At 43.9% G+C, this 25059-nt stretch overlaps 1 protein-coding gene across 6 annotated transcripts in view; it reads right to left on the minus strand.

Moving 5' to 3' along the window:
* The window catches only part of LOC147636216 (uncharacterized), an 88138-nt gene that overhangs the window by 62555 nt on the left and 524 nt on the right, over positions 1-25059 (minus strand). For 4 of the 6 annotated variants that reach the window (XM_086801642.1, XM_086801640.1, XM_086801643.1 and 1 more), the window contains exons 2-5: positions 24097-24329; positions 17750-17951; positions 17439-17580; positions 17273-17305 (exon numbers count right to left, since the gene is read on the minus strand). In XM_086801642.1, coding sequence (XP_086657768.1) covers positions 17273-17305; positions 17439-17580; positions 17750-17951; positions 24097-24267 — 548 coding nt within the window. In that variant the 5' untranslated portion in view covers positions 24268-24329. The remainder of the gene's footprint in view (positions 1-17272; positions 17306-17438; positions 17581-17749; positions 17952-24096; positions 24330-25059) is intronic. The other 2 variants (XM_086801645.1, XM_086801644.1) reach the window with 1 other exon arrangement.

Below are 25059 nucleotides of genomic sequence, written 5' to 3' on the forward strand. Positions count from 1 at the left end.
ATCAAATAAAGCCCTCCAAAAGAGGCTGGTAGTCCTGGGATCTCTATCCCCAACAATGGATTTAGGCATACCATGATGCTTGAAAATATTAGCAAGAAAAAGCTTTACCATATGATCAGCTTTAATGGTTTTCTTGACGGGCAAGAAATGAGCATGCTTGCTAAACCTGTCCACAATGGTCCAAATAGCATCATTCCCATGCTGGGATCTAGGCAAATCCATAATAAAATCCATAGTAATACTTTCCCAAGGTTGCGAGGGAATAGGCAATGGCTGAAGCAAACCTGGAGGTTTTTGCCTGTCAAATTTCACCTTTTGGCAAGTAATACATGTACGCACATAAGCCTCAATGTCTTTACGCATGCTCGGCCAAAAGAAATATCTCTGAATCATGCGTGTAGTAGGCATGATACCTCTATGACCAGCATAAGGTGGAGCGTGACATTCGTCCATAACCTTTGGACGCAAATCCTTCACCACACATAGGCAATTATCCTTCACAAGATAACCCTTGTTGATAACATAAGAGGCATGTGAATGACCAGCCATCAAATCAGTCCATATATGGCAAAAATCAGCATCCAAATGATATAAATCTCTCATAATAGATAAGTCCCCATGAGAGGCCATTGAGACTGCAGCTACATAGGGCCTCCTGGATAGTGCATCGGCCACCACATTTTTCTTTCCTGGAGTATGCACAATCTGAAAATGAAACATGGAAAGAAAGTTTGCCATTCTCATCGGCTTCTCTGAAAGCTTTGTTTGAGATAGAAAGTATCTCAAGCTTTGATGATCTGTCTTGACTACAAATTCAGCCCCAAGAAGATAATGTGTCCATATCTTTAAGGCGTGAATTACAGCCAAGAGCTCTGTCTCATAGATGTCCATATGAAGCTCAGCATCATGCAAACGACGGCTCTCCTATGCAACTGCATGCCCTTCTTGATTTAGAACAGCCCCTATGCAATCACCACAAGCATCACATTCAACTACGAATGACTTGTGCAAGTTAGGAATAATCAATACTAGACCACATATAATAGCATGCTTGAGCTGCAAGAAAGCATCCTGTTCTTTTGAAGTCCATTTGAAAGTGGTTTTCTTCTTGGTGAGATCACAGGAGTGGCTATCATAGCAAAATGTCTTATGAAACGCCTATAATACGAACATAATCCCAGAAAACTACGTACTTGATGTACGTTTTGCAATTCGGGCCAATTCCAAATGGTCTCTATCTTTGCAGGATCCATTGTAACTCCATCCTTGGATACAATGTGTCCCAGATAATGAATCTCTGAAAGGAAGAACTCACTTTTCTTGGCAGTAATGAAAAGTTTATGCTTCCACGACTCTTCGAACACTGTGACCAAATGAGTTCTGTGTTCCTGCTCATTCTTGAAGACAACCAAGATATCATCAAAGAATACTCCTGTGAATTTGCGATGGAGTCGGAATATCCTATCCATCATACGATTAAAAGTAGCAGGAGCATTGGTGAGACCAAAAGGCATTACCAAAAATTCATATAATCCAAAGGCTGTCTTGAATGCAGTTTTATGGACATCTTGTGGCACCACTCGTATTTGGTGATAACCACTTTTCAAATCAAGTCTGCTAAAACAAGCCGAGCCATCAAGCTTATCCAAAATATCATCAATTCGCGGAATTGGGAATCTGTTCTTGATGGTAAGCTTGTTTAAAGCTCTATAGTCCACACACATGCGGAATGATCCATCCTTCTTTTGAACAAGAAGTACAGGAGAGCAGTAAGGTGAGGAACTGGGCTGAACCAAACCTTTCTCTAAAAGCTCGTTTACTTGCTTCATGATCTCTTCTTGTTGTGCAGCACTCACTCGGTATGCGGGTTTGTTGGGTGGAGAACTACCTGGCACACGATCTATACGATGATCTTCGGGCCTTTGGGGAGGTAATTCTCCTGGCAAAGTATCAACAAAACAGTCATTGAATGCATGAAGAAAATTCAGCCTTGTTGGGTTAAAGGCTAAATGCCTCCCTTGTATTTGTATATAGCCTTTTATAAGGCTCAATGTATACTTTTAAAGTCTTGGCCAAGTTCACATTGAACTTGGCCTAGGACTATTTTTAAAGGCCCAAAGGCCACAACAATAAAAAAGGGTAAGTGGGCTTCTAAAGCACACAAGCATTACCCCAACTCCAAGAATCATACGTTTTCTCTCTCTCTCTGATTTTCGAATCTCCACGCTCACCCTCATAGAGGCTCACGCTCCATTTCTCTTGCTCAAGGCTTCAAGCCATTGCATCCGGCCTTCATCTCGTGCACTCTTTCATCCCTACAACTGGTATCAGAGCATATTAGGGTTACAAAACAGAAAGTGCAGGTGGCTGGACAGCAGCAAAACAGGTGTTTTTTAGCAAGATTTGGCGCTTCTATCGCGAAGCCCCTTGCTTCCGGAGTACTTTAGGGTACCTACAGTGCCAAAACAGCCCTAAACAGGCTGAAATTAGGGCAAAAACAGGTTATGACAGCAAAAACACAGGTTTTTATTTGATGTTTTAACTTGAGGGAACGATTCCTCTTGCTTCCCACAACCCGAAAACACCGAAATTGCCGCAAACAGGTCGCCAAAACAGAGTTTTACAGCAAATTTCAGATTTGCGCAGGTTTTTATAAGCGTGCGGCGGATGCATTTACATTGAGGGAAATGCAAATTGACATAATTTATGCACAATTGACCAAATTTGCTCATGTATGACCATTTGTGGCTCAATTCCATGCAAACTTGATGCTACAAATTGGGGCTTTTCATTCTACATGCTTCTACAGGCTGTGAATTAGCCTTATGTATGTCTTTTGAGGGTAAAAACAACAAAATTTGTTGTTTTTAGGCACAAATCAACTTGCTGTAATTTTCTGCGCAGAAAATTCAGAATTGATTTTTTGTGCCCAAACGGACCCGTTTTGCCTTAAATTGCTCCTGTGACCATTTAGAGCTGCAGTGCACACTTCTGTGAGGCTATACTCCGATTTTGGTGCATTTTTTGCCCAAAATTTCAGATTGTTAGCCCTTTTGTGCAACTATGGCGTCATCCTCCAACGTGAAGAATCTCTTTGAGATCCGGCGGTTTGAGGGTACAGGTTTTGACCTATGGAAGGAAAGGATTCAAGGAATCCTCTTCCTCAAGGATTGTGACAGGGCATTAGAGGCAGAGAAGCCAGGGGACATGTCTGAGGATGCATGGGCTACTTTGAACAAGAAGGCTATTACGTACATAAAGATGGCCGTTTCTGACGAGATCTTGGTTGATCTCAAAGGTCTTGTCACTGCTTTTGAGCTATGGGCAAAGTTAAAGGCAACGTATGAAAATACAACGCCGGTCAACCAAGTGCATTTGATGCGAAAACTTGTTGGCATGCAGCTGGATGAGTCCAAGAGCGCTGCAGAGCACTTGTCGTTGTTTACAGGTACTTTATCACAGTTACAGGATTCTGGCATGCCTCCCTTTGAGGATAAGCTGAAAGCTATCTTCTTGCTTATGACGTTACCTGATTCTTGGGAAACATTGGTGGTTTCGTTGTCTAACAACCCCAATCTGACCTTTGATGGTGTTAGGGGTTCAATCTTGAATGAGGAAATCAGGAGGAAAGCAAGTGGAGAGGGAGGCAGTGCAGCCAACATGGTTAGAGGCAGGACAGAGAAGAAGACTGCCTATGCACAGAGAGGTAAGAGTAAGAGTAAGGAAAGGGGAAATGCCAGCAAGGGCAAAAGTGATGTGACTTGCTATCAGTGTGGCAGGAAAGGTCACAAGAAACCTGATTGCAAGTTCTACAAAGCAGAATTGGAAAGAAGAAAGAATGGCAGAGACAAAAAGAAAGAGAAGAAGGAAGTCAAGGTAGATGCACAGGACAGCTCTAAGGACAAAGAGAAGGCCAATGTGGCCTCAAGTGTTGTTATTGAGGAACTGTCAGATGTAGAGGACATTCTATGTGCTACTTTGTCAGCTGATGATGTCCATGAGTTTGATGCCTCTCTCTATGTTCATACACAGGATATGCAGATCACTAAAAGTGATCTCATTGATGCTTTGTTGACTGTGAACGATGCATTGTCTCAGACTTGGATTGTTGATTCCGGTGCCTCGTTTCATGTGACTCCTATTAAGGAGTGTTTTTCCACGTTTACTGCAGGCAGCCATGGCCATGTATACCTTGGAAACAATCATGCATGTTCCATTGAGGGTATTGGCACAGTGCATCTTTCTACGGATGGCACGAATGAGCTTGTGCTGCATGATGTTAGATATGTGCCGGGAATCAAGAAGAGTCTGCTTTCTGTTGGGCAGATGGATATGCATGGTTACAGCATCTTGTTTGAGAGAGGATCATGGAAAATGACTAAAGGCTCAAGGCTGATTGTGAAAGGCACAAAGAAAGGGACACTTTACTGCTTGCATGGCAAGGCCTTGTTGGGCAAGTTTATTGCCTTGGCTGAAATTAATTCCCATATGGAATTGTGGCATAAGAGGCTTGGCCATATGAGCCAAAAGGGCCTCACGAAGCTTTGTAACTTGAATAAGCTTGATGCTAAAGGCACAAAGCTTGAATTTTGTAATGAATGTCAATATGGCAAGCAAGTGAAGCGTTCTTATTACTCCGGTGTCTCTCGTAAGCCATGTGTGCTTGATCTTGTCCATTCTGATGTGTGTAGCATGCCCGCCAAGTCTATGGGGGGTGCAAATTATTTTGTCTCTTTTGTGGATGACCATTCTAGAAAAATTTGGGTTTCTTTGATTAAATCTAAGGATGAAGCCTTTGCTGCGTTTAAGCGCTTTCATGCATTTGTGACCACCCAAACAGGTAGAAAGCTGAAATGCTTGCGTACAGACAATGGGGGGGAGTTCACAAGTGCTGAATTTACGAGATTTTGTGAAAATTTAGGCATTAAGAGGGAGCTTACTGTTCCATACAGCCCCTCTTCTAATGGTGTGGCTGAAAGATACAATAGGACACTTTGTGAGAGGGTGAGATGCATGCTGTCCACAGCTAATCTCCCACATGGTTTTTGGGGAGAGGCTTTGAAAACTGCAGTACACATATGCAATCGATCCCCTCACATGTCTATCAAAGGTGACATCCCTGAAGAGGTTTGGTCTGGCAAACCTGCTTCATATGATCACTTACGCGTCTTTGGCTGTGAAGCTTTTGTACATATTAGACCTGAGTTGAGAAGTAAACTCGATGCCAAGTCCATTAAAGGCCTCTTCATGGGATATGGTGAAGAAGGCGAAATGGGTTACAGGATTTGGTTACCTTCACTCAGAAAGGTTGTACGCAGCCGGGATGTTGTGTTTAATGAGGCAAAGCTGCTTAAACACAATTGTGCCTCTCTTGGTGACCATAAAAAGGTCAAATTTCAGCATGTACAGCCACCTATTAGGCCTCTTTTAGACCCTCAGGATGCACCACATATGACTGAAAATGTTGATGAGCCAGTGGTGTTTGAGCCAGATGATGTTGGACAGCAAAATGAGGCTCCTGAAGGGCTTGGACAGCAGCCTATCAATGCTGAAAATGGTGCTGAAATTGATGGACAGCAGCCCATACTTGATGATGGTGTTATCCCACCTGATGTAAACCCATTTCCGGATAATGTGGATCATTGGGTGAGGCGTTCTACTCGTCCAAGACGGAATGTGAGTAGATACGATCCCTCTTTGCATTACATTATGTTGACAGATGAGGGGGAGCCTCTTACTTACAAGGAGGCAAAGACATGTGAGCACAGCAGCAAGTGGGAGCTTGCTATGCAGGAAGAGGTTAAAGCTTTGCATGCTAATGATACTTGGGACTTGGTTGAATTGCCCAAAGGTAGGAAGGCCATTCCTAACAAATGGGTGTATAAAATCAAGACAGTTGATGCAAAACCCAAGTATAAAGCAAGGCTGGTTGCAAAGGGATATGCGCAAACAAAAGGCATAGACTTTCAGGAAGTGTTCTCTCCTGTTGTGAAGATGACCACTTTGCGTGTCTTGTTTGCCATAGCGGCTGTCCTTGATTTGGAATTAGACCAAATGGATGTACATACAGCTTTTTTGCATGGTGATGTTGAGGAAGAGCTTTATATGAAACAGCCCGAGGGTTTTGTGATTCCCGGAAAGGAACACATGGTATGTAAGCTCAATAGAAGCTTATACGGGCTGAAGCAAGCTTCTAGACAGTGGTACAAAAAGTTTGATGCGTTTATGCTCAAACATGGTTACAAAAGAAGCCATGCAGATCACTGTTTGTATACAAAACTTGATGAGGATGGCAGCCCTATCATTCTTGTGCTCTATGTCGATGATATGCTGATTGCTGGTAAGAAAAGAGGCACTGTTGATGCTCTTAAGCAACAGCTAAAATCTGCGTTTTCTATGAAAGACCTTGGGGCAGCAGAGCATGTTCTTGGAGTGAGAATTAGAACGCAAAGAGACCAGCGCATATTGTATTTGTCGCAAGAAAAATACATTGAAAAGGTGCTGGACAGGTTTAACATGGCTGATGCAAAGCCACTTAGTGTGCCATTACAGCCACATGTGAAATTCTCCAAGGAAGATTGTCCCAAGTCTGACACGGCAACCAATGAGATGCAAAGTGTTCCTTATGCATCAGCTTGTGGTTCACTTATGTATGCTATGGTTGCTACTAGGCCTGACATAGCCCATGCAGTGGGAGTTGTGAGCCGTTTTATGGCTAATCCAGGCAAATTGCATTGGGATGCAATAAAGTCCATTATGAGGTACTTGAAAGGGACTAAAAACAAATGCCTCTGTTATGGTAAGGGTCCTTTGGAGTTGAAGGGATTTTGTGACTCTGACATGGCAGGTGATGTGGATACACGCAAATCCACAAGTGGTTATGTGTTTACTCTTGCAGGAGGTGCCGTCTCATGGTGCTCTAGACTACAAAAAATAGTTGCACTGTCTACTACAGAGGCTAAATATATTTCAGCCACTGAGGCTTCCAAGGAAGCCATATGGTTGGCACGTTTATGCAGGGAATTTGGTTTGCCTGACAAGGCACCTATGCTTGGTTGTGATAGCCAGAGTGCCATATGTCTGGCAAAGAATGCCATGTTTCATGCGCGCACAAAGCATATTGATGTGCGTTATCACTTCATTCGAGAGGTGCTTGAGGATGGACTTCTCACTATGGTTAAAGTCCATACGTCACAAAACCCTGCAGATGCTCTCACTAAGTGCTTACCCAAAGCACAACATCAGCTATGCATACAGATGGTGGGAGTTACATAGCTGAAAGGCGCCATTTATGCCTTTAAGTGGGAGGTTGTTGGGTTAAAGGCTAAATGCCTCCCTTGTATTTGTATATAGCCTTTTATAAGGCTCAATGTATACTTTTAAAGTCTTGGCCAAGTTCACATTGAACTTGGCCTAGGACTATTTTTAAAGGCCCAAAGGCCACAACAATAAAAAAGGGTAAGTGGGCTTCTAAAGCACACAAGCATTACCCCAACTCCAAGAATCGTACGTTTTCTCTCTCTCTCTCTGATTTTCGAATCTCCACGCTCACCCTCATAGAGACTCACGCTCCATTTCTCTTGCTCAAGGCTTCAAGCCATTGCATCCGGCCTTCATCTCGTGCACTCTTTCATCCCTACAAGCCTATCATTAGACATAGCATCCACATTTTGATGATTTGGCACAAGGCTATCACGAACAAAAACCAAGTACGCAGAAAGACTCTTTTTCATTGCTTTATTAATTTGGATGTGTGATACAAGTGGGATGGAATCCCCTTCTTTGCCAGCATCAATAAAATGCATGCGACCTTTATGCATAAAAGAAATCATATTGGTCTTGTACTCTTTGCGGGGCTCACGCCTATGATGCCACGGCTTGCCCAACAATACATCACATCCATTTAGTGGAGCAACTAGGAAATGTTCATTATCAAGGTAGCCCTGGATATGGATGCGCAACTTCCCTATCAATGGAGTAACCTGCACCTCTTTCCCAATAAATGCAGCTTCGGCTTCAATCTGAGATCCCATGTTCTCAACCTCAATACTCAATGCAGCTGCCGTTTGCATAGAGATGAAGTTATCGGTTGCACAGTCATCAAACATGAATAAGGCGAGCTGATCCTTGATTTGTCCCCAAGCCTTGCATACCATTCGCTCTTTAAAAATGTGTGTGGATGTAAAGTCCAAACACTCCGCTCAGATAGAGATGGAGAATACATGTCAAATGCATTCAAGGGTTATATGCTTCAAAAGAGCATCAAACACCAATGTATTGTGCCTTATACACCGCAGCAAAATGGTGTAGCTGAAAGGAAAAATAGATCTCTCATGGAGATGGCAAGATGCATGGTGAAAGCACAAAAGTTACCTCACAAATTTTGGATGGAAGCTATAATGTGTGCAACTCATGTGTTGAACAGGTGTCCAACAAAAGCTTTGAAAACCATAACACCATTTGAGGCTTGGTATAGCCGAAAGCCAACAATGGATTATATGCGTACATTTGGGTGTTTGGCATATGCACATGTGCCAGAACAACTCCAAACAAAGCTAGATGACAAAGCAATGAAATGCATTTTTGTGGGCTACAGCAATGAGAGCAAAGGATACCGTCTTTATAATCCAACTACACGAAGGATTTTTGTCAGTAGAGATGTGGTATTTGCTGAAAATTCAGAATAGCCCATGTACAGCTTGTATAAAGTAATGATACAAGCATACAAGACATGTTTGATGGACTTTTACCCATTGCAATTAGGGGGGATTCAGATCAGCCAGCCCCTACACAAGAAAATCCTCATGTAGAACATGTGGAACAGCCAGCCATTCAGCCCCCTTCTATGGATAAATGGAAGATCTTGTCAGGGAAGAGCAAACAGCCATAGACACAGCCAAGTCAGTGCCAAGATGGTTGCTGAAAACTTTGCAAGAAAGCAAACTTGCAACTCCACTCACAGGTAGAACAAGGGCTAGTTCCAGCCATGCTTTGAATATACATCGTGGGAAGTCTGCATTAGCAATGGGTGGTCTCTTTGATTCAGAAGAGCCTTCTTCTTATGAAGACGCACATGAGAATGAGCATTGGTTGCAAGCTATGCAAACTGAAATTTCTTCTATCATGAAGAACAATACATGGGATCTTGTGGAATTGCCTAAAGGCAAGCATGTCATTGGAACAAAGTGGGTGTACAAAGTCAAAAGAAAGTCTGATGGTACTATTGACGGGTACAAAGCAAGACTTGTGGCTAAAGGCTACTCCCAAAAACAGGGAATAGATTATGAAGAGACTTTTGCTCCTACTTCGAGAATGACCACAATAAGATCAGTGATTGCATTGGCTGCACATAAAGGATGGAAAGTGCATCAATTGGACATCAAAATTGCATTCTTAAATGGGGATTTACAGGAGGAAGTATATGTAAATCAGCCCATTGGTTTTGTAGTTCCTGGTGAGGAACATAAAGTATGCAGGTTACACAAAGCATTGTATGGGTTAAAGCAAGCTCCAAGAGCTTGGTATGATAGGATACATGCTCATCTAACCAGCCAAGGTTATGTGAATAGTCCAGCTGAAAGCACATTGTATGTGAAGAAAACCGATGCCGATATTCTCATAGTCATCTTGTATGTAGATGACATGCTCATTACAGGTACTAGCAAAGCACAAATTTCAGATTTCAAAGCTGAATTTGATATGTCAGATTTGGGGCCTTTACACTACTATCTCGGCATATAGTTTATGCATACAGATGATGGCATTGTTATGCAGCAAACTAAGTACATAAAAAGTTTGCTAAAAAGGTTTCACATGGATGAATGTAAGCCCATTTCTACTCCAGTAGCACCAGGTGTACGGCTTACTATGCGTGATATTGGAGAGCCTTTTGAGGCCGGCATTCATAGCCAGGTAGTGGGATGTCTCATTTACTTGTGTAACACGAGGACAGACATATCTTTTGGGGTGTCTTTGTTGAGCAAATTCATGCACAGCCCAGGCACAAAGCATTGGCAGGCAGTCAAACGCATTTTTCGTTATCTTAAGGGTACCCTGGATCTTGGTTTGTTCTATCCCAGGGGGGGTAGCTTGCAGCTTTATGCATACAGTGTTTCAGATTGGGCTGGTGATTATGATACTAGGCAATCCGCCAGTGGGAATTGTTTTTTTCTTGGCATTTCATGCATATCTTGGTTGAGTAAAAAGCAACCCACTGTTGCCACATCTACTTGTGAGGCTGAGTACAGGGCAGTCTTCACAGCTACAGTAGATTGTGTATGGTTGAGGAGACTATTGGCTGATCTTCGTGAGTGTCAGCAGACACCCACCACCATTCTCACTGATAGCCAGAGTGCTATGGCCATGGCACGAAATCCAGTATTTCATGCATGTACCAAGCACATTGAGATTCATTATCACTATGTCAGAGAGAGGGTACATGCAGGAGAGATCAGCTTATCTTACTGCCCTACACAGGATAATGTTGCAGATCTATTCACAAAGGCTTTACCTCGAGAAAAGTTTGAAGCTTTCCGCAAAGCTTTGGGCTTACTCTCATACAGAGAGTGATCTGCTACCTTGTACAGGTTCACACTTCCACTACAGGGGGGATTTGTAGGCATATGCTCACTTATGGTAGTGCTATGTATGAACAGGGCTTAACCAAGGGCACTTTTTCCCATGTGGTTTTTCCCCTTGGATATCAAGTGTGAAAGGACACTCTACATATAATATTTTGTACTACTATATTATATGGATGTGGCACACATGCAAGGGTTGACTTGCATTTTGTGGATACCACACTTTTGGCTCTCTCTCTCTCTCTCTCTCTCTCTCTCTCTCTCTCTCTCTCTCTCTCATTTCTGTGTGTGAGCTTCTCCATCCTCCACCTAACCCTAATGTGCAGGTTTGTGTGTGTAAGTGTGCGAGTCCAACACCAACAAATTACAGGACTCAATGCATATTAAAACATTTAAACATGGCCACAGCCTTAACACATATCCATCATCACTTTGCATAGAACATAAAAGCTGGACAAAACATCCACAAATGCTGAAAATAGAGCTTGCACACGTGACACCGCATAGAGGCCGGAATGGGCCGACCCCCCCCCTTGGAGTATTTTATTACCCAAGGAGAATAATATCATGTACAAGCTTTGAGGGCCTTACTCTCCCCATGGGAGATGCCGGATTATCCCTATACAAATGCCATAACACAGCCCAACACAAGGCTACCAAGCCGGAACATAGGCTGTAGAAATGCCGAGCCAACAATATAATCCATATACCTCCGTGTGGGTACTGATTCTTCTCCAAAAACCATGGGTCTTCATGCAATAGAGCTGGTATAGCAAGTACAACTCTCCATTCAGTCGGTACAACAGGTACAATGGCTGGTACAGCCGGTACAGTGACTGGAACAGTAGGTACAATGGCTGGTACAGCAAGTACAACAAGTACAGAAGGTGGTACAGGCGTACAATGGGTGGTACAACAAGTACAGAAGCTGGTACAGCCACTACAAGGGCTGGTACAGCAGGTGCGGTGGCTGGTACAGCAAGTACAGCAAGTACAGAAGCTTCATGTATTTCTTCGCGATGGAAGCCTCCAAAACAGTCCCCAACAGCTGATATTCTTCATGGGCAACCTTCAAGTGAGAGAGAAAGAGAGTAGCCATCATTAGGGCAACCTGTAACGGTGGTAGAGGCTAGTGTGGAGCAAGAGAGCCTCTATTAATGAAGAGAGAGGGCTCCAATTTATAGATTTGGGCCTCCCATGAGCTAAAATGGCAAGAGAAGGCTACAATGACAAGTGGAGAGCCACACAATAGCTGAAGTGACAAGTGTGAGGCCACTTGTCTCACTTTGATCCTTTTTCTAACAAGTGTCAGGCCACTTGTCTCACTTTGGTCCACTTTCTTGCCACATGTCCCAATCTAAGAGATGGGTCCTTCCATAATCTTTACCTCTAAAAATATCCCAACTGGTAGACATTCTGTCATAGGCACTTTGCCAACTCTTGGTATCTGCTCAATTCCATATGTAATGACACGAACAGAATTTCCATCGGAGTCGGGCCAAAAATAGCAACTCTCCTAAATTTTAGGAGTGTGGTCCTTTGTATTCTAGGATAATCCCCCATTCCCAAAGCTTGTACTTTCCAAATATTTAAATATCCTGGAGTCCACCAGACTCCTTGCAGACTGGGAAATGTCCAGGCTGGTGACATCCTCCCCAGCTTCTTAAAAGTTGTCTGCAACTTTAAGCTTCAAGCCATATATGCAAGATATAATCATGTCCCATCGATTGGGCGAGACGAGACAGTCTCGAAAATCCAATATAACTGAAGAATCCATGTCCCAAAGAAATGGGCGAGATTAAATAAGTCTCCATAATACCAATATCAAAATCATGTCCCAAGATAAATGGGCGAGACAAAAACAGTCCCATAAGTCCAGATATCATAATCACGTCCCAAGATAAATGGGCGAGACAAATCAGTCCCATAAGTCTAGATATCATAATCCATGTCCCAAGTAAATGGGCGAGACAAAACAGTCCCATAAGTCCAGATATCATAATCCATGTCCCAAGTAAATGGGCGAGACAAAATAAGTCTCCTGCCAACAAGACATCGGTCCACATGACCCTTGGCATAGACATAAGTCCCGTCATGTCCACTTTACCGTGTTGGTACTCTGACCACACACCTTGGATGAGAGGTGGACTCAAGTAAGATAAAACAATCACTCGCAGGCATAGATAACCCGGTGTTCCATAAGCATTTCTGCTACACATAGTTTATAGGCATTTCGGCCACCAATAGTTTGTAGGCATTTCGGCCGCCAATTCACACTACCCTCTCAAGTGTCCATTTTCCCTTCCATCTGCTCTCTATTGTTCCACCCACACATGGTAGAAACAATCTTCAAGAGAGCACGTAGGACAAGAGAACACTACACAGGGTATGTTGTGCTTGTCACTACCCTTTGAAGTGCTGCCCATGTTCCCTTCCATCTGCTCTCTATTGTTCCACCCTCACATGGTAGAAACAATCTTCAAGAGAGCACGTAGGATAAGAGAACACTACACAAGGTAAGTGAACCATGAGTTCCATAAGTCCAATGCATCCCAAATAAAGGGAGCCAAAAAGAATAATCCATAAACCACCTATCATCATTCTTGTACTTGAAAATATTCCGCCTGCCATCATAACACACCATGTGTGCATGGCCGGAATCCACACGAGCACCGCCCGAAGGTCCACAAATGTCCTGCCATATCCTTGGACTCATATGCATCCACTCATATGATCCATACACATGCCCAGGTATAATACATACATGCATCCGCATGTTTCTAGGCCTGACACGCATCCGCATGTCCCTAGAATATAGGGGTTTGTGACATTAATCACCTATCATCATTCTTGTATTTGAAAATATTCCGCCTGCCATCATAACACACCATGTGTGCATGGCCGGAATCCACACGGGCACCGCCCGAAGGTCCACAAATGTCCTGCCATATCCTTGGACTCATATGCATCCACTCATATGATCCATACACATGCCCAGGTTGGTGATAAAGCCAGAAGAAATATCTCGTCACCATATCCTTAAGATATCCTAAGATATATCTCCATATAGCTTGCTTGTAAGCTTGATAATATAATCCACAATATCCATATGGAAAGAGTGCTAAACATGTGCACATAAAGCCAACTCCATACTTCCAAGATAAATTTTGTGAATTCATAAATCCTTAGACCAAGCTGTCTATTGCTCATGCTCTTGCTTCATAGGCTATGAAGTGGCTGGCCATGCTTAATAGCAATGATGGTAAGTGTGCTCCCCACTTGAGATCTTTTCTCTTCCTTATTGATAGAAGGAAGCCTCCGCTTCCAAGAAAGCCTATGCTCTGATACCAATGTAACTCGCGGCGGGTGCCCGGGGGACTAGGGCCTTTGACACACTTGTTGATACCACAATGCATATTAAAACATTTAAACATGGCCACAGCCTTAACACATATCCATCATCACTTTGCATAGAACATAAAAGCTGGACAAAACATCCACAAATGCTGAAAATGGAGCTTGCACACGTGACACCGCATAGAGGCCGGAATGGGCCCCCCCCCCCCCCCCCCCCCCCCCCCTTGGAGTATTTTATTACCCAAGGAGAATAATATCATGTACAAGCTTTGAGGGCCTTACTCTCCCCACGGGAGATGCCGGATTATCCCTATACAAATGCCATAACACAGCCCAACACAAGGCTACCAAGCCGGAACATAGGCTGTAGAAATGCCGAGCCAACAATATAATCCATATACCTCCGTGTGGGTACTGATTCTTCCCCAAAAACCACGGGTCTTCATGCAATAGAGCTGGTACAGCAAGTACAACTCTCCATTCAGCCGATACAGCAGGTACAATGGCTGGTACAGCCGGTACAGTGGCTGGAACAGTAGGTACAATGGCTGGTACAGCAGGTACAACAAGTACAGAAGCTGGTACAACCGGTACAATGGGTGGTACAGCAAGTACAGAAGCTGGTACAACCAGTACAAGGGCTGGTACAACAAGTGCGGTGGCTGGTACAACAAGTACAGCAAGTACAGAAGCTTCATGTATTTCTTCGCGATGGAAGCCTCCAAAACAGTCCCCAACAGCCGGTATTCTTCATGGGCAACCTTCAAGTGAGAGAGAGAGAGAGTAGCCATCATTAGGGCAACCTGTAACGGTGGTAGAGGCTAGTGTGGAGCAAGAGAGCCTCTATTAATGAAGGGAGAGGGCTCCAATTTATAGATTTGGGCCTCCCATGAGCTAAAATGGCAAGAGAAGGCTACAATGACAAGTGGAGAGCCACATAATAGCTGAAGTGACAAGTGTGAGGCCACTTGTCTCACTTTGATCCTTTGTCAGGCCACTTGTCACTTTGGTCCACTTTCTTGCCACATGTCCCAATCTAAGAGATGGGTCCTTCCATAATCTTTACCTCTAAAAATATCCCAATTGGTAGACATTCTGTCATAGGCACTTTGCCAACTCTTGGTATCTGCTCAATTCCAGATGTAATGACACGAACAGAATTTCCATCGGAGTCGGGCCAAAAATAGCAACTCTCCTAAATTTTAGGAGTGTGGTCCTTTGTATTCTGGGATAGTCCCCCATTCCCAAAGCTTGTACTTTCCAAATATTTAAACAGCCTGGAGTCCACCAGACCCCTTCCAGACTGGGAAATGTCCAAGCTGGTGACAGGCCGCGGAGGGGGGGGGGGGGGGGGGGGGGGTGTAAAACCCAGAGTTGGTCAACCAATGGGTGTGTAGCCTAGCGATGCAGGTTTGTGACCGGGAAGAGGGGAGGTCCCGAGTTTAAATCCCCACACGCTCCCTACTGGCACCTGGTCCGTTTGCAGCATTAATTGTGCCGCCTTCAAGCAGGAGACTAAGCCACCTTCGGCGGGCAGGCACTCAAGTTGCTACTACAAAAGGATCTACTCAAAGAGAGAGGGGGGGGGGGGGGGGGGAGTCGGGGGGTGTTGTGGGGCATAGTTGGTCTAGAAACATGGTAAAGATTTTGTTAATATATAGTGTAAAATTTTCCTATCTTTGCAATTTTCCATCGTGAAAATTTAACATTTTGCGTTGGCAAAACTGATTTCTATTTTTTTCTCATTGAAAATTTAAAGAGAGTTACAAATAGAGAGTCCACAGGGAAAACTTCACTATACAATGCCTCCAAGGTGGATTTTCTTTGTTTTCTTGTATGAGGCATGCTGCTATTTGATAGCAACCATATTTTTTTTTGAAGCTAAAAAAAAGAGACATGAAACGTACAAAATGTTCTTGAAACATTTCGTACCCTCACCTCGCCAGCACGGAGTCCATCCGGAGCATCCGACTTGATATCATGTCTCTTGTTCATTTTGATGTCATTTAAACAAGAGGTTGCGACTCCTCTCTATCTCGATGTGTCGCATTAGAGTCCCTATATGTCATTTGGGCAGAGGTTGTCCCTTGCCATGTCACCAAGACGGAGGGCTTTGACCGGCTACCTTGCATAGCTGCCTAGACGGTCAAGGTTAATCTTGTTTTACTTTGCATTCTGTTCGCAATTGGAGATTTGGTGCTTGGCACCCCATACTTGTTCATCACCCTATTGAAATATAACATTCCTTAGGGGGGGGTCGGCCCATTCCGGCCCTAGTGTGGTCTCTTGTGCATTTTGAACAAGTGCTAGAGGAGTGAGTGTGTCGTGGAATCGTCTTTTCAATCATTTTCATGGTTTAATGTTTAAGTGACAATTTTAAGTAAACCCGGTTTCATAGGTTGTATTGAAATGGGGGAGATGGTCCATCTGTATGCCATGTGCATGAAACCACTCAACTACCTCCGAATACCATGCATGTATCGGTAATAGTGGTGGCCATGTGGACAAGGAGGAGTCCAGTCCAGCTTGTCTCACCTACTCCCTCTCCCTCTCCTGATAACACTGCATAGAGGACTCTAGTGGACGAGGAGGAGGGCAGTCCAGCTTGTCTCACTCCCTCTCCCTCTCCTGATAAAACTATATAGAGGACTCTAGTGCTAGCCATGGGAGGCAGTCTCTGTGAAGAGTATATACATGCTGAATGTAAGTGACGGTCTGAAAGAGAGCATCTATTACCAATGGGGCCACCCCAAACTCTGCATGTATAATGTCATGTGGTACAGATGGCCTACTGTTGATTATGCATGACAACATCGTCACCTAAAGCCTCTCTATGCAACTACACTCATCCTTCCCTAGGCCTGGCCCCTAGAGGCTGCACCGTACATCACTGCTTGTTGTACTAAAGTGTCAAAGAGACAACACTTAGTATGGGCCTCCTCAAAATGTGCCTGGAAACACTGTCTCTCTAGACGGGCTAGAGAGGCATGTGCCCTCGCTAGTCGGTCAATGGCAGCAGTGGTCATGTAAAACTTGGGACCTGTAAAAGTGACTCCTGGGGGTATACATACTTCTGCACAACCTCCACCAGGGCCTCTCTGTATAAGAAAGATTTATTAACGTCTGCTAAAGGTCCAAAAGATCTACAAGCCCATAAGGTAGTACATGTGATCCATGAGTAGACTGAATGTCAACAAAACATGAAAGTTAAAAAAGCAAAGTATTCCAAAAACAGGGCCCATGTACTACCTCAGCCCTGCATGTAAAAAGAGAGAGGGAGAGAAAAATCTACCAACAAAAATCACATTAGTTCAATAGGTGGTTGGAAGAATCACCTTTGCACATCATAGTCGCTAATCCCATCAATCCTGCCATGAGAAAAACATCTAAATCTATATGTTATAGGCTAGAATAAAGCAAATAATAAACTTACAAAGGTGTCTAAGCCTTTTCCTATAAAATCTAGTTAGATACAAAGTAGAGGGCAAAAGATGGACACACGTGAAGTTTAAGAGGCGTGTTGGGAGTGAAACATTAGCTTTTTGTGATTTCAATGAATCAGAAAGCTGTCCACCACTCAGTGACAGCACGGTTGGATAGTTCTCGGTTTCCTGTGTATGATCATCTGCAGTTGTCCCGCTTCCTGTTTCAAGTAAACATTCAGAGAAAGAACCTCACCTCTCTTCTAATAAGCATAGCCAAAACTTATCACAAAGGATCTGCACTTTGGTATTTAATTATAAAACACAACAAAAGCAATATATAATCGAAGTTGCAAGCATTATGCGATACACCATCCAAAAAGAGTCCACCTGCTTCCACAGTTTTTCTATTGAGAGTCCTTCGATGAGCGGTCGATAAGTTGTAAAACGCTTTTGAGTGCTTATAAGCCCCTCCAAACATCCTCAAACTTCTCGATGAAGAGACCAGGGTATCTTTTTCAGGACATCCAAGGCTGCTTTGTAGTTTTACACAGGTCATCTTTTTTGACCTTCTACACTGACAGCAGCTGTACTGCAAGTCAAAAATGTGAACTTGAAATAGATTAGAAGTAATCTTTTTTTAAATTAAAAATGGATTCAAGGAAACAAACACATGTATCTAAAGCATTTGTGGCATGATTGCTACAAAAAAAGGTGGCACAAAAGAACATCGTAGCTTGCCCAAGGATAACAAACAATTCACAAAGAATGAATCTATACATAAAGTGAAATTGCACTACTTTTTGTCCTTGCTGATTTGTAATAGAGCAGTTTTACACCTTTCATGGCTCCCACTTGCACATAGATTACCCACAAGCGAAGCTCTCTCCCCACCTCAAAGTTCCATTCAACAAAAAAGAAGAATTTATAATATTTTCAACAAAATTCAAGTATTGAGGTCAATGTGACTTGTGTGTCAACTAGGATGTGTTATGCATCCATTGTCTAAAGTAAGCAAAATGTTTTTTCTTCCCACTAAGGATTCATGTTCAGCCTCAGCACGATCCCAGTCGCTAGAAAGCTGCACATTTTCTGCTAGGTGCTATGGATTTGGCCACCCATTGACAACAAACAACATCCAAAGCCCACATAGATACACAAAGATACAACTGTGAAGGTGTGATGCTCGGACTGTTACATCCTTAGCATAGTAGTGTTGAGCCAAAAGTGTGTGGGTCTGGATTTAGTCTAGCCTAACAAGCAAACAGTGGGGGGATGCCTGTCAAGAATGACACACACGAAAGCACAACATACGCGAGAGACACGAGAGAGAGAGAGACGAACAATGCTTGACCTTGATTAGCAATGAATAAATGGATGTTATAATGGGGGAAGGGGTCACTTATATACAAACAGATGGGAGTTTACCGACTTACCAAAGTTGGATAAATAAAATACCAACCACCAGTTAAGCTGGTGTTCCCTCATGAGATGCAATAACTCTAACACCCCCTCTCCAGCTCATAGTGGGCATAGACAAGAAGGCCAAGTCGATGTAGATGCAACAATGGACACCTCAGTACTGGCCGATACCAAATACACCTCGGAAAATGCACCAAACAACATGTCTTCAACAAAATGCCATCTTGAGCTTCAGCTGCCACATAGAACAATGAATTGAAGACACTTCCACGTCCATGATTCCCCATTCATTGAACTGTGAACACATCACGTCCAAAAACCTCCGAACAATGAAGTAGGAACACATCCTGTCCATAATCCTTCTAAACAATGAACTTGGAACACACCCTGTACATAGTCTGCTAACAATGAACTGCGAACAAATCACGTCTATAGTGTTGTCAAGCTTGTTCCTTGCCAGATGCATGTGCCTTCAGCTCTAACACACGGGTCCAATGCACCTGATGGGAGCTTTAGTTAGCTCCCTCTCCCGCTCACGTGCCTCTCTCTGGCTGCATGTGAGGGGATTCCCTCTTATGGTTATGCTAGGATCAACTCCTCCCGATCTCCCTCTGCTGCACTAGCAGAGATTGGGGGTGTCACTGCTACACAAGTAATATGGAAACCTTGGTCCATATGGCATGTCGTATGTCCACAGCACAGAACTATTCCATGCTCTCCTAGACAACCAATTGAAAACTAGGAAAACTGTCCTCCGGGAACTGGAAACTGCTTGAGCATGACGATCGTGGTCATCGGATCCAAATCTCGAAACCAAATCGCAAACATCTAGACTTTGCAATCCTATCCACTGGTACGAACAATCCCAACACCTGTTCACCCATTTCGAGAAACACCCGAAGTATTGATGACGACTAAAGAAACAAGGCTTAAAGCCTATGTCAACGATGGCTTGCCCCAATGTGACCGGCTCCTGCATCTCGAGCACCCGCTCACGTCTCAGGTTGTGCTCGCATGGGAACGGGATCTCTCTGAAGGGAGACTTTTGACCTTCATGGAATGTAACGCATGCCTGCAGGACCATCAGCATCGAGAAGAAATGCATGCGCTCTACCGTCTTTTTTTGTCATGAGAATTGCACACAATGGTGCCGCCATCAGCAATAGTTCCAGTGCAATAAAGTTCTAGGGGCAACTTGGTGGGAACCAATCGCAAGGATTAGAGCAAACGTTGTAAGTGTATTGCGTTAAAAAAAATTGCAATCTGCTGAAAAATGTTGCTTGCTCCTCTTTATAGCTCGGGCGCTACTTATATGCATTGTCCGTGCTGCTGCCTTGCCTTACCAATTGTACTGCATACTGGCGCTGCTTCTTGGTACACACTCACAATTGATGAGTTGACTTATCCCCACAACTCTCTCTCTCTCTCTCTCTCCCTTGTTTCTCTGTGTATGAATCCCACATGAACTCTAACCCTAACTCTAATTCTCCCATTCAAGCCATTGAGTTATGCAGAGCACGACACCCCAGACCCCATGGCCCTCCCCCACGGCCACGCCACTCTTAGAAGTCATCTCCTGTCTATTTTTATACACCAAGGCCTTTGTTGTGGGTGTGTATGAGGTGTTTTCTCATTTTTCCCCACTCTCTGTATTTTTCTCCTATTTTTTCCCATTTTCCCTTTTTGACCTGTAGTAAATGCTTGTTCAGCACTTGTGTTCATATTCATATTCTTCCTGATTTGCTCTTCTTGTAGCAAGAGAGCAACAAGTTTCTGATACTTAAGGGGTTCAACAGCATTCCTCATGCTGAGGTTCAAAGAGGTATGAAAAGCCAAGGCCAAGTAAGATCTTGGCAAAGAGTTCAAGATGGTGGACACAAGCTGTGTCTTAGGAATAATCTCATCCACATTGATGAATTGCTCTCTCAAATCCTGCAGCTTGTTCAAGTGGCTAGACATATCATCTCCTTCATTCATTTTCTAATTTTCCAGCTCTCTTTTCAAAAACGAGGTCCGAGGCTCATTACGAGCAGCATACATCTGCTCCAAAGTCACCCATGCATTCCGTGAAGAGCCAGCTGAACGAATATGAGGTATAATAGACCTCTGTACTGACAATGCAATGAGTGACAAGGCTTGTGCATCTCTGGCATCCCATGTCTTTTGAGCATTTGTTCTTTGAACAGGCAATGGCTGACCTGGTGCCTGTACTTGTTATCCTCGTCCACGAGCACCCCCTTGGGGAGGAGTCTCTGGAGCCAATGGACCTGGACGTGGTTCATCACCACTAACAAAATCCCAAAGACCTTTTGCCACGAGCACATTTCTCAGCATAAAACTCCACAAGGAGTAGTTCATGCCGTCCAACTTGTCTTCCTTAGACAAGTACGTGAATACATCACTCTGCTGTTGATTTGCCATTATGCCAATGCACAATGTTGTACCTGTGTATCAAAAAACCCAATAGCAACAACCCTGAAAGCAACTGTACTCCACTGAATACAGCTAACCCAAATATGCCTGCACTCTCAATCCTCTGAATGTGCAAAACAATGCACCATCGACTGAGTAGAGTAGCAAAAATGGCTTATATAGTGCCAAAATGCCCAAAAATGCCCAAAATTACTACATCCAAAACCTTGCAAAAAACCTGTAGAGATTTCTTTGAGAGAAAATTTGCCTGTATCTGCCAGAAAATTTTCACAGAGAAAAATGCCCAAATTTCAAAATTTGTAAAGCTTACCACAACTGTGATTTTTGCAGGTACAAGTCGACTATACTGTGCAGGTACACGCAACAGGTACTGTACGGAAACTACAATCGACTGGTTGGCTTCAGATATGCGCAGCAGGTACTGGACTGCTGTACTGTGCAGGTACGGATGACTGTACAGCTACAGTATTGTACGATGACTGTACGGAGCAGACTGCAGGTTTGGTCGACTTTACGGCGGATGTACAGAGCTGCAATCGACTGGTACTGTACTGTGCAGTGCGAGCAGGTACATAGCAGGTACAGTACGGAAACAGGTGCTGTATGCACTCGACTAGTGCTGTACGGTGCTCAGCGAGCAGGTACGAGCAGGTACACAGCAAGTGTAGGTCGCCTGTACGGTGCAGAGCGACTGTACCTGCAACTGACGGGTACAATACAAAACAGGCGAAGACCTGTACCTTTGGTGCAGCTGGTGGCGGGGACCAGTACGGACAGAGTACAGAGCAGATACACGCGCAGGGCAATGTACGGAACAATGTACGGACTCTGATGGCGTGGAACAGTACGGCAGGCCACGTGGAGCAGTACAGGCAGGGCAGGCCAACCTGGCTGCTCTGATACCAAATGAAGGTTCTCAACAGTTAGGGTTAGGGTTTGGAGGTACTGCAAACAGAAAACGTAAGAGGCAGAGAGAGTGAACACGACTCTTGTATTCAGTTGTGATAAAGTGAAGTACAATAGCCACATAATGAAGTGACCTAAAAGATGTGTTCACATGGTCCGGCCATAAAGTGTGCCAGGTGGACCAAATCACTTATAAACTATTATAAGTGAAACTAAGCTAAAACTGGGGGAAAAAACCTCCACTAACTGAAGTAAAAAGTGCCCCAGTAATCTACTGATGATCACTAGCACTCCTCTGGGTGCATACACAGCATAAAACCCAACATATCCACCAATCCAAGGCCACTGCAGAAGACTCTTCGGGGCCACTTATGCAAGTCCAGAATAGGACTGCACATATGCTGGCTCAATGCTAAAGAGAACTTCAGGGATTTTGCCTGGAGAAGTCGGATGCTGATTTGCTAACTGAAAACTGCTTGACACTTTTCTGATGTTGAATGATTTTAGGCTGAATATATGTGCCTGCTTAGATAGTCACTACAGTAGCTGATTGGCCAACAGAAAGGCTGTCGGCCAGGACTGTTTGGACCCCACCCCACCCCCCAACCCCAAAAACCCCCCCCCAAAAAAAAAAGCTATAAAAATAGCATTTAATGCTATAAAATATGCTAGCACCTTAACAACTAATGTTGTTGTCTTCACTTTCCATGCTGCTACTGTGTCCCATGGCTGGCCGACTGCTGCATATGCTCAAGATATGCTGTCGGCCAACTGGAGCATAGTTGCTTCAAATACTTGCCGGCTGGCCCTATATGTTGTCCACGGCTGTGAACAGCCCTTGGACAGGCAGTTGAAGCCTTTGGCTGGCCCATAGGCATGCAATGCTTATGTTAATGCTACTGTTGCACACCTACTACTAAGGCTGACTGCTACATGCACTAATCTGATGAATTCTCCAAGTGGGTTGAAAGGACTGACTCCAAACTGACCTCTTATGGCTCGAGACTGACCTACGTAGCAGCTAGCTCGTGCCTGGCTGTCCCTGGACTAAGGGCTCACAATGGGGTCATGGCGTACGACAAGTATTCCTAAAAAAGGTATTATTGCTGTACAAATATTCCTAAAAAAGGTATTACTTCTGTACAAATATTGCATTGTTGATGATGCCAATGTGTCAGTGTGTACCCTAGTGCAGGGTGCACGTGACAGAGCCCCTGGCCCACACCCATAGCCCATAGCCCTGCTAACCTTTCCAGCCTCAAGCGGTTGGTCATGCCTGCAATCTTGTGATGAGCAGTAATTTTTACCCTTAAGCCATCAAAAGCACTCTCCCTCAAACAGATTTTCCATGTGGGGGTTGTAACAGTTTAAGCTCCTCAAGCCTGCTCAAGGAGTTCTTAAAAGGCGATTTTGTTAATCATAATCCCATTAATCTCTTCCCCTAATTAAGTCATGTCAGGTCTATAGGTAGTAGGCTAGTGCTTTGTCTGCCTCTCCATCTGGTTCTTGCAGGCATCTTATACGCTCCCCTTGCTGGTCTAGATAAAGTTTTACCTCGCTCCACCATTGCTTGGGTAGGATGGATCCTGAGATAACCCCTCAGGCCAGAGCCCGCGCACAAGGAGAGGTTTTGCAAGTCCGAGTGAATCATTTCCAATAGAGAGAGACTAAAGCAAAATTGGCAAGAATGACCAAAAGTTCCTTGCAAAGTTTGAGTTTATCTGACTACTCATGCCAAGTGGAACTCTGGATAAATTAGTAAGTATCCAGAGATTTTGAAGGTCTATGGAGAGGCTCATTAGCTGAGATCAGCTGCAAGTGGTGTTTTTATTTTTGGCGGGGGCCTGTTGGGGGGGGGGGGGGGGGGGGGGGGTGTCGCTTACAAAAATTTAGCCGTGGTTAACAGAGAATGTATCCTAAACTCTCTGAGATCGTAGATGATTGAAAACCTTTGTGCAGCGAAGACTCGATCTTACCAGAAAGAATATGTGATTTGCTTGATATTCCAATCTAGCTTTATAATGAGACCCACAGATCCACCTCGATGTATCTCCTTGGCTGAGATTCACAGATGCTTGCAGGTCTCCTTGTTTACTTTGAATGTGAATTGATCCCATAACCATGCTTAGAACTTGGCAGTTAGCCATCCAAGAGTCTTAGGAACAAAAAGTGTAACTTCACTCGTGTTGCAATGCTTGATCTTTGTCACCTACACCAAGACAATATCATCATTTAACAATGACATAATGTGAAACACACAAAGCTATGGGATTCGGGTTGCGATATATACCCCAAAAACACAAAATTATCCATGACCTTATGTGATTCATCAATGACCTACTGTGAAGACACCAATTACCAGAAACCTGATGTGATCAGAAATAGATGATATGGGGTTAAAGTTGTGAATCAACCCAAAAAACACCCAAATATCAATGACCTTAAGTGAATAACACAATAAACTGTGAGGTTCAAGTTGTGAGATTGACCCCAAAAAAATGACCTAAAGTGACTATAACACAAAGCTATGGTATACAATGATGTGAGATGAACCAAATCAGCACTTAACAGCTTCGGTCGTCCACACATGAAGATACAGGATTCATGATGTGAGATCAACCCAGTCATCATCAGTGACCTAATGAGGTCACACAAAAAGCATGGGATTTATTTGTGAGCAAAACCCCGAGCATGTGTGAATGCAACGTAGGAAGTTATGGGATTCCTGATGCGATCTCAACCCAAAGCACACCCGCTTATCAGTGGCCTAAGGTGATCACACAAAAAGCTATGGGATTCATGTTATGAGCTCAGCCAAAGAACAGCCAATTAGCAGTGCTCTCTTCTGAACCCAAAAAAAACACCCAGTTATCAGTGATCTGAATAGATTAACACACTAAGATATTTCAGGTCAACCCAATTATCAGTGACCTGAAGTG

This window comes from Cibotium barometz, chromosome 8, assembly GCF_041138505.1.
Source record: "Cibotium barometz isolate CiBa-2024 chromosome 8, ASM4113850v1, whole genome shotgun sequence".
In the NCBI taxonomy this organism is placed as follows: Eukaryota; Viridiplantae; Streptophyta; class Polypodiopsida; order Cyatheales; family Cibotiaceae; genus Cibotium; species Cibotium barometz.